Source organism: Paramisgurnus dabryanus, chromosome 9 (assembly GCF_030506205.2).
Source record: "Paramisgurnus dabryanus chromosome 9, PD_genome_1.1, whole genome shotgun sequence".
NCBI classification, from domain to species: domain Eukaryota; kingdom Metazoa; phylum Chordata; class Actinopteri; order Cypriniformes; family Cobitidae; genus Paramisgurnus; species Paramisgurnus dabryanus.
This window is the reverse complement of record NC_133345.1, coordinates 35,464,334-35,489,968: the sequence shown is the minus strand read 5'-3', so window position 1 is coordinate 35,489,968 and position 25,635 is coordinate 35,464,334. Positions and strand designations below refer to the sequence as shown.

Below are 25,635 nucleotides of genomic sequence, written 5' to 3'. Positions count from 1 at the left end.
AGACTGATTGGTGGGATTGTGCTATGAAAAGCATGCTGAACAATGTACTAAAGTGAGCAAATGATGGAAATTAAACTTGAATATAGTTTCCCAGTTATATGCTATTTCATATGACTGTAATTTTATTATAAGTAGGTAGGAGAGTGGGGCACATAGTAACCCATACAGCAAAAACATATATTTTCAAATATAATTTTAAATATATTTCAAAATATACAAAAATGGTTGAAAAATATGTACTGAAATATATTTTAAAATGTTTACAAAAATGTATTTTTCACTAATATATTTTTGGACAATTTTTTTGTATATTTTAAAAATATTTTTTAATAATAAATGTATTTTAAACCATGTTGCATTGAAAGAAAAACTTTGTTACAAACCTGTAAACAGAACAGGTTTGAAAAGATTACAATAAAATTTATTTTCAACTACAAAAATATGATTTCATATTTTATACATAATTTACCGAGCCCGTAAGGTGACATTGGAGTAAAAAAATCCAAAGTTTAAATTCACGTGCTCACATGAAACTTTTGCGTGCTCACGTAAAACCTTCATGTGCAGAATTTTTTTTTTAAGTTTAGTTTCACGTGCGCATGTGAAACTTTCGCGTGCGCACGTGAAACATTCGTGTGCGCAAATGCAACTTTCGCTTTCACATGCACGCGCGATAGTTTCACGTGCGCATGAGAAACTAAACTGTATTTAATTTTTTCTCCATGTCCCTTTAGGGGCTGCGTAATAATTTTACATTTGTACTTTATACATTTTTTACAAACTTTAATATGTTGACAAGGAAATATGTATTTTTACCGTATTGGTTGTAAAATTAGAAATGTATTTGTTGGCCCTGAAATATATTTTGAAATATATGTTAATATATGTAAGTTAAAACTAAATATATTTCCAAATATATTTTCTTTACAGGAGAACCGGGGCAAAAGTAATGCGGGACAAAAGTAACAAAATTATTTTCTCCGAGCCCTGATAACATTTGCATCCCAAACTATGACAGAATCTTACACTGTAAAAAAAATCCGTAGAAATTACAATGTAATTGCAGCTGAGTTGCCGGTAATTTACCGTAGATTTAAATGTATGTTATTTACTGGCAAGAGTTTGTTCAAAGTTAAATAAATTTTAAATATTAACAAGTCTTTATCTTTACAGAATAAAACTATACAATAACAGCCTCATGCAAAGAATTCTGGGAACCAGAAATCATCATCAACCTTTTTCTGGGTTTTGCTTCAGATTTTGTTTCCCAAAATGTTTTGCTTGATGCTGTTTTTTTAGTTTTACTCTGTAAAGACAAAGACTTGTAAATGTTAAATGTTCATTTAACTTTGAACAAAATGTTGCCAGTAAATAACATACATTTAAATCTACGGTAAATTACCGGCAACCCAGCTGCAATTTCTACGGATTTTTTTTACAGTGTAGGCACACAACGCTTGGCAGAGCTGACAAATATTGCGTTATTTTTTTACCGTTTTCCACGTGTAGATCCAGAAAGCTGTTTTCAACCTTGATAAGTAAATTCCTAAAATAGTATTTTTTTTTCTGATAGCGCATTGTGCTTTTTGTTTCATGTGTTAAAGTACTGATCAATCTACATATATTTCATTTTTTTATTTTTTCAAAATAAAAGTAAATCATGTTTAAATGTGAGGAGATCCTGTCAGGACAAAAGTAACACTTGTTTCTTTTGTCCCGCTGCTAATACTGTTGCATTACGTTGAATACGTATATTTTCATTATTAAATTATTTCATTTTTATAATGTTCAAACTGTCGAAAAAAATATATTCTCAAGAATTTAAGTTAGTACTTTTTTGTTGCTTTTAAACATTTGATAAAACTGAAATTTTATATAAAAAATGTAATGTTATTTTTTGTGATTTATTTTTTTATTATTTTCCATATTTTTAATATAAATAAGTTACAAAATAGGTTTGCAGTTACATATTAACAAGGTCATAGTCATGTATATTTAATAAAAACACGTGTAACACAAAATCTATCTTGTTTTGTTGTGCTACTTTTGACCCACCTGTGTGTTACTTTCATCCCTGCAGGTGTCGAAAGTTACAATGTGCTTCTCATGTTTAAAGTTAAATTATACTGAAGTCGTTTTACATTTTTACAAAATTCAACCGGGTATTGATAGACCACACTTGTGAGTTATTGACCACAACAAAAATATATCTCCGTCTAAAACATTATCTTTTAAGAAGATTACTTTCGCCCCTGCTCTTCCCTACTTTCTACAAAATTTATTTAGCATATATTTAAAATATATTTTGCCCCAAAAAGTGTTTTTTTGCTGTATGGGACACACGTTTAATTGTAACACGGCTTTACATAGTTACACAGGGCCGAGCATGTGCCTTTGGTCTTTTTCTGTTATTATCAAAAGAAGATCTCCTGTGGATTTGTGAAACGTTTTGATGTGTTTTGGTTAAGATGAACAAAGAGGCATGGAAGTAAATTTCTTCATCTTGTATTTTTGTCCATTTCTGAGCTTTGAAACATGTCAATAACTCCTAGTAAGATAGCTGGGATTGAAAACATTTTTACACAGCGGGGTTAGTTGCAACAGTGTTACAGCTAAGCCTCAGGTATACAATGATAATGAAATAAAAAAATTAAATACTTTTAATCAAAATGATAACAATATTACAATATCATACAATATCAGGGGAAATATATGACAATTATGATTTTTTTGTTTTAATTGTACAGCACTTTCAAAAAAATTTATGCATAAAAAAAAGATGGTTATTTGAAGGATCATGGATGGATGAATGTATGGATATGCAGATATATAAACAATATTCACCTTTAGTATATACACAAAATGTATTGAATTATTTATGTTTAAATATATATTTTTAGCAAGTGTTAGAACAAAAACTCTGTGTGTGTTACTGTAAACCCAACACATGGGGTAAGTTGTAACGTTGCACTCCTGTGTAATTGTACAAGAATGGTAGGTCCCACAAACAAAGTATTAATTTGTAGCAGAGATGTGTGTGTTGCTTGTGTAAAAATAGAATTAATGTACAGTAACTTAAATAGTTTTTTAATGATAGAGCCAAAGCCAAAAAGCATGGTATGTTGGTAGGTAGGTCGATAGGCGCATTAACCTTGGGATCAAAGATATCATCACACGAACAAGCACAAGCTGATTCAAGCAAAACCTTGAATCATAATTAGGCACTACATGAGTACAAACATCCGCACATGCGTCACGGCCTCTGTACCTTAAAACAGGACTATACTTCAGGCTTAAGGCTGTGATGATTACAGACAGCACCAGATTGTAGACCGGGCCCATAAGGGTCTATCAATGCCAAACACAGCTATTATTTTTCAATCCAACCTAGAACCGTTCTTTGTGTTGGAAGCAGGGTTGGATACAGACAGCGAAACCTAAAATCCCCTCCTTAGGAATTTTGTCATTAATGTGCAGAAGAAACCCTGTCTCCCATCTGTCGTTGCACTCTCTGCTCCCCTTCCAGAACTTTCTGAGATGGTAATTAGGTTTAACATGCTGCTACATTACTGTACATAAACGTTATTTCATCTATGCATTTGTGAAAGTTTCAGCATCGAACCGCAAGTATGTGATGCACCGATTCATTGTTCATCCAACCAGCAAGGTTGGTTTCTTTTCAGAATTGTGATTTGTAAACACAGAGCTGGTGCCTAGTCAGCACGTGTGTAGCCGCGTGTGGTCGTATCGGAGGCTGAAAATAGTAAACTCGGACATACCGGAGTGCATCCATATGGCTTATTTCGGAAAAGAGCGAGCTTGCACACAGGTGGCAGATCCTACCGAGTGGACTGAACCCAATTCAGAAATGCTTTGATAGGTCTCACCACGGAGAACAACTCGGGAACAAAGCGGGATCTGACTCATCTATGAAGAATGCTCTCCAGGATTCGAGGAGAGGCGAAACAACATTCACTAAAAACAGAGAGAATTAGATAATGTTGGGAGGGGGATGAAAGGAGATAAACAAAAGGATGGTTAATTTGTTCTAGCTGTGATAGTTCATTAGCAGTTTAGTGGGGGTGAGGCTGACACTCTGGATGCATGTAGTGTCCCTGCAGGCCAGATGAAGGGCAGCTTTTTTTACAAGCCAAATAAACTCTGCGTCCTCATAGCCAGAAACGCATGACTACTTGTCCTGGGATACACGAATACACTCCTGCTGTAGGAGCAACGCATAAACATACAAGAAATTAATTAACTGAACCGAATAACATGCAGAATTGAGCGACTGCTATATGGTTTTATAAACTGTAAACTACAAAGACTTTTGTATTTCTGTTTCAGACCCTATACAGAGAAAGTCAATGGGCCCTATTTTAACTATCTAAGCGCATTGTCTAAAGCGCACAGCGCAACGTCTAAATGGGCGTGTCCGAATCCACTTTTGCTAATTTAATGATGGGAAAAATGTTTTGTGCACCTAGCGCATGGTCGAAAAGGGTTGGTCCTATTTTTTTAATGAGTAATGGGAGTATTTTGGGCGTAACGTGCAATAAACCAATGAGAGTCTCAGCTCTCATCCCCTTTAAAAGCAAGTTGCGCTGGCGCTATGTCTAATCCCTATTTAGATGACGGACTTTGTAAACTGATAAACTAAGTGGAGGAAGAAGATCCCCAGTTTAAGATTAATGTTAAATAATTGTGTTGTTTTACACTTGTATTGAAATTGTTATTTTTTTCATTAAAACCTTTAAAACCCGTTTTAATTTAGTCATGGAAGTAAAAAAGCAGGCTTTTAATTGCTTTAAATGGCTATCCAATATCATCAAAAAATAATTTACAAGTATGTTAGAAAAGGTTTGTACTGTAAAAATACTTTATTTGTTACTAACAGGAGATAAAGAATTAACAAACGGCTCTCCGCAAGGTTCAGCACTTGGACAGCGTCAGTTTTTTAAGCATTACTTAAAAATGTTTCTCATCTCACCATATCCACAAGTACAGAGTCATCATATACAATAAATCCATGAGGAAACATTTAAAAACAGATGCATTTGTTTAAAGCAAAGCATTTATTTACTTACCAGGCTGCAGGTGAAGCAGCTCTTTGCGCCTTCTAACATCTCATAATCGGCCCTCATTTATGTCCAAGAGACTCAATAATAATCTTTTACATTCAATCCTTTAATCTTTCATATTTAAAAGCGTTTTTGTGCTGCTGCGCATTCATGTATGTGATAAGCAAACCCGCGTTGTCGTCCCGTTTATAGGCGCATATTACTAATGCGCTCTTTAAATAACAAAAAACTTATTGCCTCAAAATCCTGGGTTTCAGGTGAAACAAAATCGCATTTGGAGGGTGCATGTGAAGGAGCCTTCGAATTGGGACAGCCTTCGTCGCGGCCCCATAATACAGTAAAAAAAAAAAAACAATTTGTCTATGACCTCAAAATACCCACATCAGTGCTACAGTAAGACATCATCATCATTTAAAAACGTACTGCAAATGTACAATATAATAATAAATGTACATTCTTAGCATTAATATGTGTGAACCCCCCGAGACAGTTATGCTATACCTTATACCTTAGTGAAATTGAACAAAGGAAATATGTAGTCGGCAAAAATTGCAGATGTAAATGAGATTCAGGGTGGCCTGAAGATATCCTGTTGGTCCTGGGTTGCTTGCAGGCTTCATGCTTCATTTTGAAGAAAACCTGCCCTGTAAACAGCATTTAATAACAGCACTGTACTCAGTCTCTCTACGTGGCCATTAGAGACGCTAAATAACTTTCCCAGCTGCTCTTGCACACATTTCTCTCTCACCATACACCTATTGCCTCCATTCAGCTCTAACAAACCGGTTTCTTTGATATGCAGCCTCATATTCATCTCTCTCTCTCTCTTTCTTTCTCCCCTTCCCTCTTTCCCTCTCTTTCCCTCTGTCTTCTCTTTCTGTCCCTCGCTCGATCTTGCTCTCTCTCTTTCTCTGTGGTTTTTTACCTAGCATCTAAATGTAATTGTTCTGGAGTGAAGCTGGAGGTGATGCAGGCTGTGGAATAATGCAGAGTGCTTTGAGACACCGCAAGTAGACTCATAATTAATACCACAACCTTAGAGACTCTCTGCCCTGATGTGGACAGACAGCATCTCTCTCTCTCTTTCCCTCTTTTATTGTCTGTCACTGGTGTTTTATTTGTGGTTTGTGGAGTCCACTAAATACAAAGTAGTCTGCATGCAGGTTGTATGGTTTACCAGGCACAGATAAACATGACTGCAACTAACGATTATTTTCAAAATCGATTAATCGGCCGATTGTTTTTTTTTCCGATTAATCGACTAATCGGATAAAATATAAATATTTACTTAATTAGATGTTTTCACGTATTATAGCTAAATATGGCACTAAATTAGGGTATTCATGTATAGAAGTGTGCTTTTAAAAGTGCAAAAGCCACACACTACTACAGAGTTTTACTAACATAATATTTTTGATTTAGATATGTTAAGCCTTAAATAAAAAAGTTTGTATCATCTTTTAATTTCTTTAAATGTTAAAATATCAATTAACGAAATGAATTGAGTCTTCAGGGATGTGCTGAGAATTTTGCCACAGATAATAAACTAATTTTAATCTTCAGCTTTAGACCTTGATGAATATGAAGATGATATGAAAGTGGTGATATACATTCGTGGTTTTAAACCATTTTCACTTTGGTTTGGGGTTTGGGTTAGGATATCACGTTAACTATTGGTTTATACAATTTTTTTCCGGATTTAAACAATTGTCGCCTGACTTTAGGGTTAGAGTTGGGTTTGGGTTAGGATGTCATTTTATGTAACAAAAAGTCGTTCTAACCCCAAACCCAAGTGACAATGGTAAAACATAGGAAAAACAATGGAGGAACCAATACAAAAAATTATTTTCAAGATCAAAAATATCAAATTTAAGTTATTTTGTGCATAAAACAAGCAAAAAAAATCTGCCAATGGGGTAAGTAAAAAAATCTTGAACATTTTGCTTAAACACTAAATTCAAGAAAAAATCAAGAAAAAATTGCTTACCCCATTGGCAGATTTTTTTTGCTTGTTTTATGCACAAAATCACTTAAATTTTATATTTTTGGTCTAAAAACTAGTCTTATTTTCTTGGGTTGTTTTGCTCATCAAGAAAAAGCATCTTAATTTAAGAATTTTTAGATATTTTTACTGAAAACAAGACACAAATACTAAGGGCCCTATCTTGCACCCAGCGCAATTGACTTTGTCAGTGACGCATGTATCATTCGTATTTTGCACCGGCGCACAGCGGGTTTTTCCCTCCACAGACGAACGTCGCCAAACTAGGGAATAAACTTGCGCTCCCTGGGCGGTTCAGCGCAAAAAAAGAGGTGTGTTCCGGCGCAAACCATCCCTGATGCTATTTTGCAGTTTCAAAAAACAATTGCGCCACTGACCAGAAAAAAATAGTCTAAAGTCAGTGGCGCGTTGCGCATTGTTCATTATGCTATTTTAAGGGCGCATGCTTGACCAAAATGTATAGCGTGCACAACGCGCACACACTTTGCATCTAATCTACACAGATGCAACAGTTATTTTTTCAAATCATAAATTGTTACAATAAAAAATATTAACACATGAGATAAGGGGAATCATTGTGGTGAGCATTGTGGTGATAGTTTTTATTTATTGTGTGTGGCTGCGTTGAAAAAATTATCATGCAAATAACGATTAAAATATTTTCATAAGTTTGTTGTGTGGCTGTATTAAGTTTATTTTATGTAAATAATAATTAAAATGTTTTCATAAGAAACCTTAATGTATATGAACTTGATTTGTAAGTGTACTTTGGGGTTGGACTGCTTGCGTTTCTTGGCTTTCAGCGGTGAGGGTGGACGCAGCGATGTCCTCTACTGGCGTCTGTGTAGAGGCAGATCCACCTCCCGTTACACGGCGTGCCCGATTTATGCTGGCAAGCTTGGGATTCCCCCGTCTCCCGACATCATTGTAGCGCTTGCGGCGCAACGTCCTGGGGATGCCAGCTGATGAGACAATTGTGGCTATTTTCTCCCACGCCTGTTTAACCGACGCTGATTTGGGCGGATTTCTCCCACCCCCATTCAAAACAACTTCTCTGTCTTTGAGTGCTCTTACAAGGACGTCGGTCTCCTCGGCTGTGAACCGCTCCTGGCGTGTGCCTGGTAAATCCGTCATAATAATAGCAACCTGCCATGGAACTTGCGCCCTTGCATTTAAAGGGAATGTTGGATGACGTTCTGATTGGTTTATTTGACGTTGCGCCAAAACCACACCTATGAATAATGAACCTACTTCAGACCAACCCCTTATTGATTTGCGCCTGGCGCAAGAGTTATTTCTCACGCCGGGAAAATAGCAACCGTGCCCAAGATCCGCCCACAAAGCCACTTGCGCTTTGCGCTTCACACTTGCTATTCAGATCGTTAAAATAGGGCCCTAAGAATTTTTTTTCTTGAAAATCATTTTTTTGCAGTGTGAAACTCACATGAAAAGAAAGTTTGTGGTACGGACATGAAAAAAGGCGGAGATCCGTGACAATGACACAAATAAATTAGCAAAATATTCCGTGACTATAACTCGAACATTCGTGAGATCAGGCTGTTGGTATATCTGGTTTATGGTGACATGTTTATTATGATATAAACATGAACGTCTTAAAAAATTACTTCTTCATAGATTAAATGCAGGTTTTTTTGTGATGGTCGGGGTTAGGGGAATAGAATATTCTGTTTATACAGTACAAAATGCATTGCGTCTATTAAATTGTCCTCATAAACCACTGACGTATGCCAACATGTGTTTGTGTGGAGAGGAGATTTAGGTTGTGACGTGTAGTTTGGGCATTCTGCGAGGCTCTCAGGTTGAAATCATAAAACTTCCAAGCCAGGCTATTTCAGGATACACCCCTGGGGCTCAGAGATAGAGGGAATAAAGCTCACAGAGTAAGAGAGAGGGAGAGATGAAAAGAAGAGGGATTTCTGTGAATGAAAATCAGTATTTCACTCATAGTGACTGTAGTTTGTTGATGCTATCATTCACAATCTTCCTCTTTCTCTCTGTCTCTTTCTCTCTGTCCCTCGCTCCTTCATTGAGGATTCAGCATACAGATGAGGAGAGAACTGCACCACTTCAGTGTTTCTCTGTGGGAGTCATGACTCTTCTCTCATCTCTGCTTGTTCTCTCTGCCTCTATGGCACTTGTTTCTGGGCCTGCTGTTTAAATTCATACCTTTCTTTTTAAACAGCCATAGAAATCTATTTCCTCCTGTTCCCTTGCCTCACTTAGTCTTCCTATTTTATCTCATGTCCTCTCCTGTCCTCTGATCTCATTTTGACTCTTCTCATTTCCAAGTCATTTTTCCCCTTTTTTGTTATTTAATGTCTCATTGAACTACAGTTCCCATAATTCCCACTGAGACCGGGTCTGATATCATACTGAGATATCATCAGGCAGGTTATGGGATGTGGTCTGATGGATCAGCAGATTTGTTTTATAAAAGCCCAGAAATGGTGTAGTGTACAGTAGGGGAGAGCGGGGCACAACGCTTTTCGGTTTTGGCTCAATCGTTCCAAAAATATTGGAGTTTGATTCATTATATTTTTACACAAGCAACACACACATCTTTGCTACAAATGAACATGTTATGTTTGTTTCTATTACTTTCCATTCTTGAACAATTACACCAAACGTGACAGAAGTGCAAATGTTACAACTCTCCCCATAGGTGGGGTTAATTATAACAGGCAGGGGGTTAGTTGTAACACTTGCTAAAAGTTAAGTTTGAAGGCAAATATTTCAATACTATTTTGTCTATATACTTGAAGTGGATAGTGTTTATATATCTGTCTATAATAGACAGGTATCCACACTGTATTCATTTATCCAGCCCTTTTCTAACAATAGTTCAATTATAAATGGATACAAATGTCTAAATATGTGAGAAAAAGCAGCACAATTATGACCAAACATTTTTTATATGTGACCCAGTCTGTAATAATCATACTACAGTTTCAAAATCAAAGTCTGATTTTAGTCATTCATGTCATTATGATTTCAATCTTTGACGTGACCTTATTCTATCAATATTAAAGATATGAACAAAAATAAAATTGACAGACGATTTTGATAAGACAGGCACATTTATTTTGTTGACAGCCAGCAATCATTCGTGTGTAGCCTATTTAAAACAACGGCAAGAATTACGCTAACATTAGCGGTTTTCATATCATAAGTGCTGAGGGGTTAGTTGTAACACAGCGTTACGATTAACCCCGCTGGGTCAAAATATTTTCAAGCCCACCAAAAAAGTTGCTAAGAGCTGCAGACATATTTCAAATCGATGCTATGTTTTAGTCAACAAGACACTGATTAATATGACATACCGTTGGATTTGGTATCTTACACACCCAACTTAGAAACCGAAAAAACATATGATGAAAAAATTTACTTACATGCCACCAAAACACTCGTTCATCAATAACTCTCTGGAAAACATTATACATGTCCATTAATTTGCAGGAGATCGCCTTTTGGCCAGGTGAAAAAAATACCAGAAAAACAAAACGCTCAACCTTGTGCAACAATGTTAACAGTCTGTGTTAAAACTAACTAACCCTGCATTAGTTTTTGCACCGTGCACCCCTACTGCTCAATGAGGAAGCCTGTTGTCCTTATTGAATAAAACACAAAGCTTGTTGTAATGCACCACACAAATACCATCAGAGCCCCCTGCCATAGCAACTACTGTTATAAATATGATTGTATGTAAATCGGCTTAATTACCACTTAGTTCTGCATACTGCTGGATTCTGTACATTCAAACTCATGCACATTACATTGATGTGATCGATCAATAATCCTGTGAATTGCAGTCAAATGTACCACCAGCTACAAAAACGGAAATAAATGCCAAACACTAATATTGACAAAACAAATCCAATTATCTCTGGAAAAGCCATTAATGCAGAAACTTCCTCTATTGCAAAGTGGGCCTTCCTCTTTGGGGCATGTTGGAAAACGCTCACCATCACATTAAAAACCAAATGATCCAAATACTGTTTGTTTTTCAAAACCCGGATAATTGTCATTTGGTTGTTAATTATCAAACAAGCCTCATTTATTTTTTAACCTTAAATTATGAAGAGCTGCATAAATGAAAAAAGGCCAATTCTCAGTAGCATAAAGCATCATCACACGTGGAATGCTCAAAATATGCAAGTGGAGAAATTGGCAACATTTGTGGGCATAAGAGAAGCACAGAGGCTTACTCAGTATATTTTTTGCATTTGTACATAAAAGACTGAAAGGACTATAACAGAGCTGTCCCATTTAGGTGCAGATTTGTGTTCATTTGGTACTAACATGTATATTTGAGGTAGGGCTGTGTATCGCCAACAATTCCCCGATACGATACGTATCCCGATACAAGGGTCCCGATACGATGCGCATCACGATACAAGACTATTTTGAATTACATTTTTGTTCAGAATTTACTAACATTATTATTATTATTTGTTTATTGTACATTGAACAAGCAGTGTTGTAACAGTTGTGTTTTTGCCATTCATTTATTAGCTATTAGAAATATTTAAAATCCCAGAGTTAGTACTTAACTTATGTTTTTTTTTAAGCAGTTTTACAAAGATGGTGCCTTACTCTTGTCTCTCATTATTCTACATCTATGAATATATCTATAAACATGCAGTCAGACTTAATACTATTTAATAGAAATCAGATTATTAATGTGACAGTTATAGTTTGAAGAAGCTCTGTATCTCTTCTCTAGACATACAATTTTCACATGCAAATCTTTGTCGTGTTTCTTCTCAAATGCGTTAGTACTGTTTTATAAGAGCATGGCTAATAAAGCCCTTTGCAGTGGTATAGGCTAAGATATCTGCGCTTTCATACTGAACTCATTGACTTTAATGCGCGCGCGAGAGAGAGTGCGAGTACGCGGCTCACTATGCAGACACGTGCAACAGCGAGACAGACACGCAAAGTGAAAGTATACCCCCCACCTTTAACTTTACGTACTCCGCGGGACACATGCGTCCTTTCCATATGGATCGCGGATCAACAGCAATTCGTCACGTTACTTTCAAAAGTACATCCGAATCGATACGGAAGGCGTCCATGACGATGTATCGTCGTATCGATATTTTGAACACAGCACTACTTTGAGGTACTAATATGAACTCTTTAGGTGCAAAGGTGTACTCTTAAAAGGGGTACCATTTAGGAAATGCTTATTGACGATTATTTTTTATTTATTTTTATTTTTTAAATTGCAGATTAAAGGCAAAATTTAAAAGATCCAAAATTTACTTTTTTGCCAATTTTGTAAGTACCGAATGCAGATAATAGCCTCTTTCACATGTGATTTCGGTACATTACCTTGAATTTACCAGAATGAATTTACCAATAAATAAAACAATTTGCTGTTCACACACGCAGTGACTTCCGTCGTTTACCAGTAAGATATCATTCACACATCAGTATCAAAATACCTGTAAACTTTGTGAGAAAGCGAAAGTTGCCTCTGAACTGCCGCACGGCGAGCTCAGGGTTGCATTGTTAACAATGGCAGGTTATGATCAGGGCCAGACCGAATCTGCAAACTTTTTGCTTTTTCTTTGGAAATTTCTTGGAAAAATCTGCGGAATTCTGCTGAATGATTTTAAATGTTTTAAAAAGATATTAATAATTTAAGCTGTAAATATGACAAAACTGCATGTAAAATAATGAAACTATAAAAAATTATTAATTTTTTTTAAAATAATGAAGCTTACAATGAAAACTAATACACCAAACTAACAAGTCCTTTAAATTATAAATTAAACTGGACCAACATGAACCAGATAATGTGCGTTATAATTATATTTTGTATATAAAATGACATATATTATTGTTTATAGTGTTATATATTATGGCAGAATAAAGCTTTTGTTGAATTTAGCACGTATCAAGTACATTTTTTATGTCAATGACGGTTACTGGTCACAAACACGCTCAAGCGCAGGGTAGGTGTGCTTGTCAATGACGAGCATTAAATCCATGGCATTCCGCTGAGTTTTCCGTGGAAATCTGCGGGTGCAGATTTCGTTTGGTCCTGGTTATGACTTCAAATCCATGTTCGTATTTTGTTGTTTTCCCTTCTGTGGCAAATTTACCAGTACAGACTGTATGTGTGAAAGGGACTAATGCAAACAGACTTAAGAGCCGCTGTATAAAAGCTGTCTGATGAACTAAAAGATTTTGCTATAGCTAACCATATCTGTTTTAGTAACTATAAGCTGGCTCTTAAATTTAATTGAAAGACAGGGCATCAACAAGCATACCTAAATCTCTTCAGGCATTGTACTTTGATTACAGGACAATCAGCCCGAAGCCTTTTGCTATCTCTGATCATTCATGGCTTTCCCAGCAGGTGTGTGAGTTTTGTCTGCTGATCATATGCTATGACACTAACTGCAGGACACAGCAGCTCATTTTGTGCCTGTGCGATTGCATATTGAAAGAGAGAGAGATTCAGCTGTATGCAAATGTCCAGCTTTCAAGAAAACATCCCGCTGGTAAAGATGGAAGTAATGAGGATGATGACAGAAATGCCTCTATGAAAGATTCCTTTGATTCTGAAGTGAGCACAAGTCACTCGATATTGCAGCCGCCGAGGTCTTTCACAGACTCGTGTTTTCAGCTTATTGCTTTCGTTAAGTGTTTCCGTTAGGAAATGGCTTTTTGATAAATGCTCAAACGCAGGTCAAAGCATGCTCATGCACACGCACGCCAGTAATGGGACTTGAGGAACTGGATGACTTCCGTGCTTTTTACTTTCGTGTTTACTTTTATATTTCATACTGACCTCACGTTCAAATTCACCTTTATTTGTGCTCACACCCATTATGACTACATTTTTCATGTACACATTATGACTGTAGATCTGCCTTTTTGTCAATAAGCAAATGATGAAAGTGTAGAAATTTTACAGCTCACATTTTTTCAGGCCTGTAATTACATTAATTCACAAGAATGGTTCTGTTTTTCCGGTCCTTGTTTACATTCCGTCAGCTTGTCTGCGTTTGGCATTTAGTTTTTTTTTCTTTAAGTTTCACTTTTAACCAATTACGGTATATATATAATGTTTTCAGACTGCTGTGTTGTACCATTTAATTCTCCATTCACAGTCATTGGATATACAGTAGCACAGTGGTTCTCAAACTGGGGGCCGCGAGATGGTGCCAGGGGGGCCCCAGTTTTATGAAATTGTATAAAATACATTCATTTATCATGAATTCTGTGTAATTAAACCTAACAAAATAAGGCTACTAACCAACAGCACTACTTTGTATAATTTAATATGTTTTGTTTAATTAAAATATTCTAAATATTTTTGGCATAAATATTTTTTTTTGGGGGGGGCGCGAAGGAAAGCACCGTACAGAAGGGGGGCGGCATGCGTAAAAAGTTTGAGAACCACTGCAGTAGCATATAATCCTGTTAGTGGTAGTGCAGAAATTAATGCACACCGTTTGATTGGCTTAGAGGAAAATTCCAGTGCATTAATGTAATTACAACAGCATTAAATGTGCGTAATATGGGCCGTTTCACGACATAATTACATAGTGTGTTATTTATTACTTTTTATGAAGTGCTTATGCAATTACCCGGTAACAGGGAGACTAATGTCTTTAGTATGACCGGATGCGACTTTGCTTTTACCGGTCAATAATTTTGACCTTACAAGACAAAGAAGATAATGGTTTGGACGCATTGTTATGCCTGAAACTGGTCATTTTTGCCATTCAGCATTTGCCATTAACCGTCTGGTTTAATGAAAGTTTTTCAACAGCAGGATTCATTAGAGACAAATGATTAGATTTGATACACGCTGCCTTTATCCCAGAAGGAAGGGCTTAGCGCAGATAAGTGGTTTGGAAATTTCGATTCGCGGCTATCGTTCTATTTATATAGAGAGAGCGGATTCAACCCAGTTGATTAGCAAGTGATTGACGTGTATACTCAAGTCAACTGGCAGTTCAGATTAAACTTTATTACATATCAAGTTAATAAGATGGTTAACCGAGCAGAACACGCACAGTTGCTCTAGTACACACACACACACACACACGCACTTAATGTAGCACTAGACTCATCTATTTACTGGTTGTGTTGAAGAGGACTTCACGTGTTCTTCATAGTGATTTTGGAGCATGGCCATGCATGCACACATCAAAATAAATAAAGTAAACATGCAGTCTTCTAATTTACTTACTTATAGTTAGTAACTTGTCTAAAGTGGATTATCGAAATAAATCTTCATTCAGGATTTCTCATATCACAATATACATTACTGAAAAACTAAAATATGTGACCCTGGACCACAAAGTGTCTTAAAGGCAAAGTGCACAATATCTGATAAACACTTTGAAAAAGGGAGTCAGGCCGACTACCAAAACACACTTGTAGCCAATCAGCAGTAAGGTGCGTGTCTACTAATCAACATCGTTGCCTGGGTTGCGTATGTGTGGGGCGGGTCTATCAAAAGAAGGTCCAGATTCTAATGGGGTATGGGGGTGTTTGTTTAGGTGATTTCAAATGTCAACATTGGCTTTCAGAGATCATGGACCCTACCTTTAAGTCGCACAGGTATATTTGTAGCAATAACCAACAATACATTGTACGGGTCAAAATGAATAATTTTTCTTTGATATCAAAAACATTGGGATATTTATTAAAGATATTTTGTAAATTTCGTACTGTAAATATATCAAAATGTTATTTTTGTGAGTCGATGCAGTTAAGGTCTTTATTTGGACAACATTAAAGGCAGTTTACACCCTCATATTCCCGATTTTCAAATAGTTCCTTAGAAACCATACATAAATAGAAAGATCATTTATTCAACTTTCAGATGATGTTTAAACACCACCCTAATGAAAAATCCAGCTACAACCAGCATAAGCTGGTGAACTGGTTTTAGCTGGTCCCCCAACTTGGTTTTAGCTGGTATTGCTGGTGTAGCAAGCTGGTCTGTGTCTTGGTCACTTTTTAAGCTGGTCTAGCTGTGTTTTGGTCACATTTTAAGCTGGTCATTTTAACTTGACCAGCTTTGCCAGGCTGGGAGGACCAGCTTAAACAAGCTACTGGCTTAAACTTAAACCAGCAAAAACCAGCTACCAGCTTATGCTGGTCGTGTGACTGGTTTTGTGGTCCAGGGTCACATATTGCATTATAATTTTTTACCCAATAATGTGCAGCCCTACAGTAGCCTACTTAACTTAAATAATCATCAAAAGTTAATTCAAAAGAAATAATAAATTCCCTCAATTGTTGTAATGTAAAGCAATTTTTATTTGTATACTGTTAGGTAGTATATTATTTATACTTTACTAAAGTTGTTCATCATTTACACATTTTTTATTTATGTCAACTCAAATGAAAAGTTCTTACAGCATTTTTGCAGTAAAACAGTAAAATCTGTTACTGCAATAAAAACCACACCTTTTAACTCTTTCACCACCAGCGTTTTTTAAAAAAGTTGCCAGCTTCAAATATATAAACAAACCGTTTCATCTTACCTTCAGTGGTTCTTTTGTAATAAGCTTTTGAATATGGGTAGGTTTCTGCAAAAACACCATATTTTGAGCAAAAAGCAGAGATAATTCCATTTTTGTGACGGACTTTTCATAGAGATCCCATTCAGAGCGATCTTTAAAACAGACACGGACATGCAGCAGCTTGCCATAGGGCAATACTTCCGGTTTAAACCTAGTGGATAATAGCGGTATTGCGGAAAGACGGAAAAACTCGTCATTGGCGGGGAAGCGTTTTCTCTTGATCAACGAGATATCTCGTCAATGGCGGTGAAAGAGTTAAAAAAATTATATCATGTTACTGTTTTGTACAGTATGTATTAGGGTTGTAACAATATATCGCGTGTCCCATTAAAAAGATCTGTCTAAAATCGATTCTGCATCGCGGTTCTGTGTTTCATGCACTGTGCGTGTACTATGGCATTTCGGTCAGTAAGAAGTCCGTTATCAATCTAAAATCATTATGAGTCTAAGTCGTTTATAACGTGCATTTATGAATTAATAATAAATAAAATAAAATCATATAATAATTTCTGAACATAGCATTGCATTTGTGTTTAAAAAATTAGTTTTTGACTTGAAACAGTTTCATATTAAACTTAAATTTAGCGTATCCTTCCTATTTTGTTGTTTTGGGGTGGGCGTTAGAGTGGGATTCTGTTAGGTGGTCCTCAGAAACAAATTGGAAGATGAAGTGGTCCTTGGGCTGAAAAAGTTTGAGAAACAATGGTATAAAGTGTTTCAATAGAACAAGATATAGTGTAAAATCATCTGAGTGCTGCCCTCTTCAGGTTGAACGGTGGCTACTGCAGTTGAATTGTCCTGTTGGATGTTGCGGTACTGCATCATGTAGGTGGTTTGACCCTACGTAAGCAGGTTCAAGCTCACCACGCCCTTTTTACGATCTCACCACACACTTGTTACGAGCTCAGTTCGTCCGCTTTATCTCTGTTAGGGTCTTCCCACTTTTCTTGCATGACCAGGGGTTTAGTTACGCTCATTCAGGTTTAGTTGTTTCTAGGGATGGGCATGATTAATCGATGATCGATAATTCATCGTTAAGAATTTAGTCGATGACGTTAATTTGTAATTGATTAATCGAATCCTTTTTTTTATCTAATGCAGGTTGCGTTGCCTAGCGTAGCGTGTGTCTTGAAGCAATTAAATGAATTTCACTGTGTGGCAGCAGTTCAACATTTTACCACCAGGGTGCAATATTTGACACCATACTCCGTTATCTGTGACCTTCCGTTTTTATTTCAGTTCCGTTTGTCTAGCTAAATGTAGTTTAACTGTTTGCCAGTCTTACGGAGGAAAACGCGCTGTATTTTTGTATTCAACAAATTTTGAATTATAAAAGTTAAATAATTATTTTTTATGATAAAAATATTAATGATTAATCGATAGTCGATCGTTAATTCTCCCGACAATCGACTAAAACAATTTAATCAAATGCCCATCCCTAGTTGTTTCATTCATGTTTGATTTGATTCAGTTGTATCAGTTACCTGTGAATGACCTCTTTAAAGTGATTGTCTTTGTTGAATAACAACAGCGGTCTGCTTAACACTAACAGGATGTCTCTTTTTACTCTATCCAACCATACTTATTCACATCCAACATACACTGTCTCTTCATTTGTTTTGTAAAATTGTATAAGTTGACGTGCAGTGTGAATTAACAGTACTCACTTTAATCCTTGTTCAGACTGAAAGAAGCTTTGTAGCTGATTATAATGAAGCGTTGTGATACTCTCATCAAATTCACACACTGACCCCTCTTTTCGGTAACAACGGTCCTTCTGTCGAGAGCTCGAAGTGGCCGCCTGCCTCCACCGGCTGCCGCTTGATGGTCAAGGACTGACGCTGAGAACTTGGCGAATGGTTTTCCCACGGTGCCATTTGCCAGCATGAGGAAAGGCCTGTTTCCAATATGTCAACCGTGTCCGAGCAGGCGGCGGTGTTGGAGAGGCCCGTAGGGTCTACTCCTGGTGCTTTGTAAACACTCTTGTGCGGGTTTGTTGAGGTTATGTATAACAAGTGCAGATTTAAAGGACTGAAGGATGTTGTTGAGGCTGCCCCAATTCTTCATGGACGTGCTATTCTTAATAGTTGCTGTAAAGTAAACAATAGCAATTTAGTTGGACATGATATTTTGTACCTCTTTAAATGTGCCTACAATGAAAGTGCGAGAGTTTACCTTTAAAGGTGAAGTGTGTAATTGGGTAAATGTTAGGTAAAGTGTGTCATTTTTAATATCAAAATACTTCTGTGCTTCACTGTGAGAGCTAATATGACTCTTTTCCAATCCAAAATATAAAATAAATTCTGACTTACGTCCAGCTTAAACAATGACACAAGTTTGGGTTTGGCTAGGGGAAGTTGTGTTGTGTTGGCATGTTATTTGTGCTGCGTGTGTGCATAGTTCTTAACCCAAATGTTCAAAATTAAAAGCTTTACTAATAAGATGTGCATATCTTAACTGCCTGCATTTATAACCCTACAAGCCCCATTTGTACAAATGCTTACTTGTGACCAGTGGTGACCGATGACTTCTTTTTTCGAGGGCGCTCGCTGCAAAGTTCGTCGAGTGATCCTATGTGCATCACGTGTCTTCTCAAAATAAATGCCTGCTGCAGACGCGTCTAAAGGGTTTATGATAAAAGAGACGCTTGCGTTTGACAGATACTCGCATAATCTCATGCATAATCAGAGTTTACTGTGAGTGTCTTGGGTGTATTTTGTGAACGTGCGCGTCTTTTTTATCATAAATGGTTTTGACGCGTGCAGCAGGCATTTATTTTGACAAAACACGTGATGCACATGGTTCACATGACGCAACAAACACATATTTTGAAAACGCAAGCAACACACGTACTCCGAACACATATTTTGAATTTGTGCCCCTCTGATGAGCAGTCACGAGCTACCACTGCTTGTGACATTATCAGCAATGACATCATTTTTATGTGTGTGCGTGTTTGCAACACTCAGCACTGAGGTGATAATATTCTAATGGTTATGCTGCTCGTAAGATCAACATTAAAACCACTTACTTCCTGCACAGAATTTCAAATCTCTTGTTAAAAAATGGACTATAATGGACTATAATTGGTTAAATTGGTCGTTCTTTCTCTCTTTCTCTGTGTGTGTGAAAAAGGAAGAATGGGTCGATTGGGGACACATCATTCGTTGGCCTTGTACATGCTAAAGCTGCACTTTCATTGTGATTGCATTACAAGGGCGTGAGAAACAAATACTCCACTGAGAGACATAACCATACAGTACTCATATGTGCACATGGGAAATTGAAAATGCTTCTCCAGTTAAATACCTGGCTGATCATGAATGAGTCCCACTGTGTGTATACGTGGGTCTGTACATACACTTGCATTGTTGCTTATTGATTTCAGCCAATGGGAACAACAAAATTGCCACTTTACACGCACACCTTACACTTTGGATAAACATGCACGCTTGCACACGCAATGCTTTTATACTGCAGTATCCTAGCAACTACAATGCTGCAGGACTTGATACATGTGACTGTATATGTTCGGTTGTCTGGTGCGGTCACCACATTTAATGCATTGCATCACTGTACTTTGCATTCTTTGTGGCCAACAATTTTGTTTGTTTTTCTACTTTGGGCAGAATGTTCTGTACTACCAGCATCACAAAACATTCCTTACGTCTGCTCTCCCTCTTCAAGCTTTTATCCAAAAAAGGTCTCCGGGTTGATACTGCTGAGATCATGCGCACACAATCTTTAATACTCTAAAAAAAAAAAAAATTTTTAAGTTTTAAGCTCATTTACTTGGACAACTTGTACCCAGGTACACATAAATACTTGACAGGCTGGTTTCATCAGACGCACGTGCGCTGACACAATACATGTCTGGATCCGAACTTTACTTCCGGATTCATTTTTTTAATGGTCTGACTAGTTTCTAAAGTGATCTCTTGAACAATTGCCTCGTCGAAAATAACAAATGTTTTGGTTTCCTAGGTAATCTATGTGTTGTTTTTTTGCTTGTTATATAAATAAACTATGTTTAAAGAACTTTGTTGTTATTTATTCTTAGCGGAGTTTACTGGAAGTTACGTGCGGACCACGACTGCCGCTTGTTTATGTTGTTACTGCTGAAACCGTAGTCACGTAATTTTTTAATTTATTTTTCGTGATACTGTCACAAATTTCCGCGTTTTTTCGTGATCGTATCACGAATTTCTATTTATGTGTCATTGTCACTTATTGGTTACTCAACTGCTTTTTCCTGTTTTCAAACCATTTTCGCTTCGGTTTAGGGTTAGATATGGTGTTTGCATTAGGATGTCATGTTAAGTATTGGTTTATAAATTTTTTTCTTATTTACTTTTTAATATTTTCTAAATTTTAAACCTGCCGTTAGGGTTAGAGTAAGGATGACATTTTATGTAAATCTAACCCTAAACCGAAGCGACCATAGACTGTAAAAAAAAGATGGACGACGCCCGTTCGCTCTCTTCCACTGGTGAAAAGTGAATACGGCGCTGACATCTTGGGTCTTGAGTCTGCGCAGTAGCGATTTTGGGACCAGTCATGCGCAGTAGTGAGCAGGAAGTAAAGCCGCAAAATCAAGGCCCCGCCCTCGCTCTTGCAGAATGCGCATATCACAGCTGTAAATAATGACGTGACACCACCGTTTTAATAGCATTAACTAACTAAAAACAAAGTTATTTTAAAACACTTGAATTTACATCAGCGTGATAAAAACTACAGTAAATGACAGAAACCAGATTTGAAAAAAGATAATTGAAGTGTAAGTAAATTGTTTAGTTGGTCTCAAGTCCCATAGAATAACATGGGAGAGGCGGGGTTTATGACCTATACTAGGACCAGTCACTGGGGGGCGATCGAGATGTTTTGGCTTCACTTTTCACTTTTTGGAAGCGACAATGGTAAGAAAATAGGACAAAACTGTTGAGTAACCAATATGTGACAATGACACACAAACAGAAATTTTCTGATACGATCACGAAAAAACACGGAAATTCGTGACCGTATCACGAAAAAACTGAATAAAAAAATTATGTGACTGTAGACCGTTTCAGCAGTAACAATATAAACAAGCGGCTGTCACGGTCCGCACGTAACTTCCGGTAAACTCCGCTAAGAATAAATAACAACAAAGTTCTTTAAACGTAGTTTATTTATATAACAAGCAAAAAAACAACAAATAGATTACCTAGGAAACCAAAACATTTGTTATTTTTGACGAGGCATTCGTTCAAGAGATCAGTTTAGTAACTAGTCAGACCATTAAAAAAACGAAACCGGAAGTAAGGTTCGGATCCAGACGTGTATCACGTGCGTCCAATGAAACCGTCTATAGGTACGTCATTTCGTGAGACTGGGCTGGTTTATGACATGGAGCGTCTCATTCTCTTTGTCTTTTTCTCTCTCTTTCTATCACAGTGTTAAGTATAGGAGAAGGTGGGTTCTGGGAGGGCACGGTAAAAGGGAGAACCGGCTGGTTTCCTGCAGAATGTGTGGAGGAGGTCCAGATGAGACAGTTTGATCCTCGACTTGGTAAGCAAACGTATCTATCTATCTATCTGTCTGTCTGTCTGTCTGTCTGTCTGTCTGTCTGTCTGTCTGTCTGTCTGTCTGTCTATCTATCTATCTATCTATCTATCCATCCAGCAAGTGTCTCATCTCTATACTCTTTTTGAAGATGTTTGTCATTTTTAGAGTTCTGTACTGCATTCTGGCAGGCTGGTGTCTCTACTAAACATCCCATTTAAATGCATCGGGAGAGTGTGAGAAAGTGACATGAAAAATTCCCACACTTTTTCTTTTTTAAGAAAAGCATGGCATATGTCCAATAATTCACACTCACACACACACACACACACACACACACATGGCAGAGGTTAAAGGGGAGCTCAGTTTGATGTATAGTCTCCATCCCTTGAGAGCTTTCTACAAATGAAAGATCTAATGATGCCAGGAAACCACTTTTACGCCGCTATAGATGTGACTTTTTCCATGAGCACAAGGGTGTTTTCCCATTAACAAAAATGTGTTTTATAGCTGAAAGAGTGTGTGGAGTTTGTAGCCAAATATAGCGAGGTTGATTGAATTAGATATTTTACTGAAAGAGCCCGTATTACGTTGCTAAAAACAACATAGTTTTGGGTATTTGGTGTAATACAATGTGTTTGAGTGGTTTATGGTTTAAAAAACACATTATTTTCAACATCTCCAAGCTCCTCTATGCCCTGCCTCTCTGAAACGCATTGATTTTGCTCATCAATCTGAAAGGTGCGATGTGCTCCGATTGGCCAGCTATCCAATGCGTTGTGATTTGCCGAATACCTCTAGTGTCTCGCGGAAATGTGACACTCATCATATTTAAAGATCAGCTCCCAATGCAATACTGATTGAATTACTTCCTTATCAATACGAGTAGCAAATTTTTTTTAAATATGAAAATATAAACTTACAGGCTGTGAGTCAAAAGCGGGCAGAATTATAATAATGCGCATCGAGTCCACGTCAACTTGCTGCAGAAGTCAACTGTTGCCTACAATCCTTACGTTCATTGTAGTCCTAGAAAAGAGGTTTCAGTTAAATATGATAACTTGCATCATTGTAGACTTTGGGATTTGTACCTTTGCAAACTAACACACACCAAAGGAAATCATGAATCGAATATTAAAAATTGGCTCTTTAAAACCAATTATTTCGATGTTACCACATTAAGTACTTGTACTTTTGGGGCTTGTTTTATCGTCTCTACAGTAGCACACTGATCAGATCATGTCTGCTGATGGTGATAAATGATGGCATAATTATGCTGTTATTAAAATAAGATTTGCTATTGCTATCATGCAAGTATTTCTTTACATTTGGGTGTAGCATAGTGCTTAGGTTAATTTGGGCTTTCACCGTGTCTCAAATTAACCCATGTTTGATTTGGCACTTAATTTTCCCCTGATCTCATATTTCAGACAAGGTAAACTTGTTAAATAATTACAGAAAACAAAAACTGCATGTTAAATACAACGCAAAAATTACGCTCCCCCTCTGCAATCTCTTAAAAATGTGTGTAAACCTAATACAGTTTTTTTTTAAATCATTTTACAACTCTTGAATAAGTTTCAACTAAGCGTACCGCACAAGCCCCTAAAAGTGAAAAAATTCCATATTATAAACTTTTTTAACTATTGTTATGTGCACTGAAGTGAGTAAATGAGTTAAAGGAACAGTATGTAGGATTGTGGCCAAAACTGGTACTGCAATCACAAAACTTGTGGCTAAAACTGGTACTGCAATCACACAAATGGTGGCCAAAACACAAAATGACAACATAAACATCAGTTTAGGGCTGCAACTCCACTTTTTAAACGACAATATCCTGGCCAGACCACTGTTGTCAGTAATATAAGTATTTCAAATGAAAATCATTTCTTAATGTCTAGTGACATATCAGGGTCATTTTATGATTAATTGATATAAATTTCTTACATACTGTTCCTTTAAATTCTCAATGAGTGTGATATGACTCTTATTTACCTCTTTAAATGTAGAATAAAGCTTACTTGTGCATCTTACAATGCACTTTTGTTGTTATGCAATTTTAAAATTACATGTCTGGATGTAGAAAAAGCCTACTTTGACATCTAACAATTCACGAATGTTGTTGTCTGCAGTTTGAAAATACATGTTTGTAGAAAAAGCCTATTGTTCAATGCACTGATTTTGTTGTTATGCCGTTTCAAAATAAAACATTATAGTATGTTTAAATGTAGGAAAATGTAGTCATCATCACTGATATATCACCGGCCCCTCATTTAAGATGCATTTCATGAACTGGCCCCATGACAAACTAATTGAATAGCCCTGGTCTATGGGTTCAACACTCAAACAGACAGTTTCTGGAGCTGTCCAGCACAAGCAGTGCTGAAGCCAGAGTAAGATTCAGCACCAGTTGTGCTGGACAGCTCCAGAAACTGTACTGGTCTGAAACTGAAGGCTGATTCACTGCAAGACTGACTTCATGTGAATGTGTGTAGTGTGTGTTTGTACTGTATCTGCACACTCTAATTTCCATTATCTCTTCTTTAAAACCGTTACCACCAGGAGGCCTGTATTAGGATTGCGTAATCATGAGTGCATCTGTTCGTGTGTGCATGTGATGCAATGCGTCCGAGCCAACACTAGTCAACAGCTATCGGTCAATTAAACCATGTGTGAAGACAAACCCGTCATCTGTCAATCTCTATCAAGAGCCATGCGATTGAAAATGAGAGCGTGTGTGTGTGTCTTTGTGTGTTAGCGTTTATCCAGCAATAACAGATGAAAGCTTTTCGAAAGTGGAGGCAATATGTTTCGCCCCAGTGAAGCGAGGAAGACAGTCCTGTGTGCAATTAACTTAGCTAAACAAATCTCTTTATGTGCTTTGAGTATGTGTTTGACTGTGTACATGTTTGTGCATATGCATGTGTGTGTAAATGCACAGGCACACAGATGTCTGCAATGTTAACTAAGGAGTCTTTATTTCAGGGTGTGTGTGTGCACGTGCGTGTGTTAACATTGATTACCAAACCAATATCAGTCATGCATGTCAAATTGTGAAGCCTAACTAATGTTCTTTCAGATTGCTTTCAGAGCGCATTGCTGTGTCGTGACTTCTAGTAACATCGCTTTCAATCTCATCGCTCTCTCTCTCTCTCTCTCTCTCTCTCTCTCTCTCTACACAGTTTTATGTGTACTAAGTTTATATTAATTTGTAAGTTTAAACTTGATCTGCATCTTACTGTCCATGTTTAAAGAACTTTAAAGTATATACTCTTTATTGTTTGCTCTATGCAACCCTGTTACTGTCCCACGCAGCTCATACCGTATGGAATACCCGCACCCTGTTTAGTATGCAGTACAGCTAGTGTAGATTGCATTTATACACGCGCACAAACACGCTGGAATTTCCATCAGTGCTGTGCTGCAGTGAAGC

At 37.0% G+C, this 25,635-nt stretch overlaps 1 protein-coding gene across 4 annotated transcripts in view; it reads left to right on the top strand.

Moving 5' to 3' along the window:
* The window catches only part of shank3a (SH3 and multiple ankyrin repeat domains 3a), a 248,689-nt gene that overhangs the window by 158,321 nt on the left and 64,733 nt on the right, over positions 1 to 25,635 (top strand). For all 4 annotated transcript variants that reach the window (XR_012337351.1, XM_065283593.2, XM_065283592.2 and 1 more), the window contains exon 12: positions 22,095 to 22,208. Coding sequence is in view for 3 of the 4 variants with exons in the window: in XM_065283593.2 (XP_065139665.1) it covers positions 22,095 to 22,208 (114 nt within the window). In the remaining variant the exon portion in view is untranslated. The remainder of the gene's footprint in view (positions 1 to 22,094; positions 22,209 to 25,635) is intronic.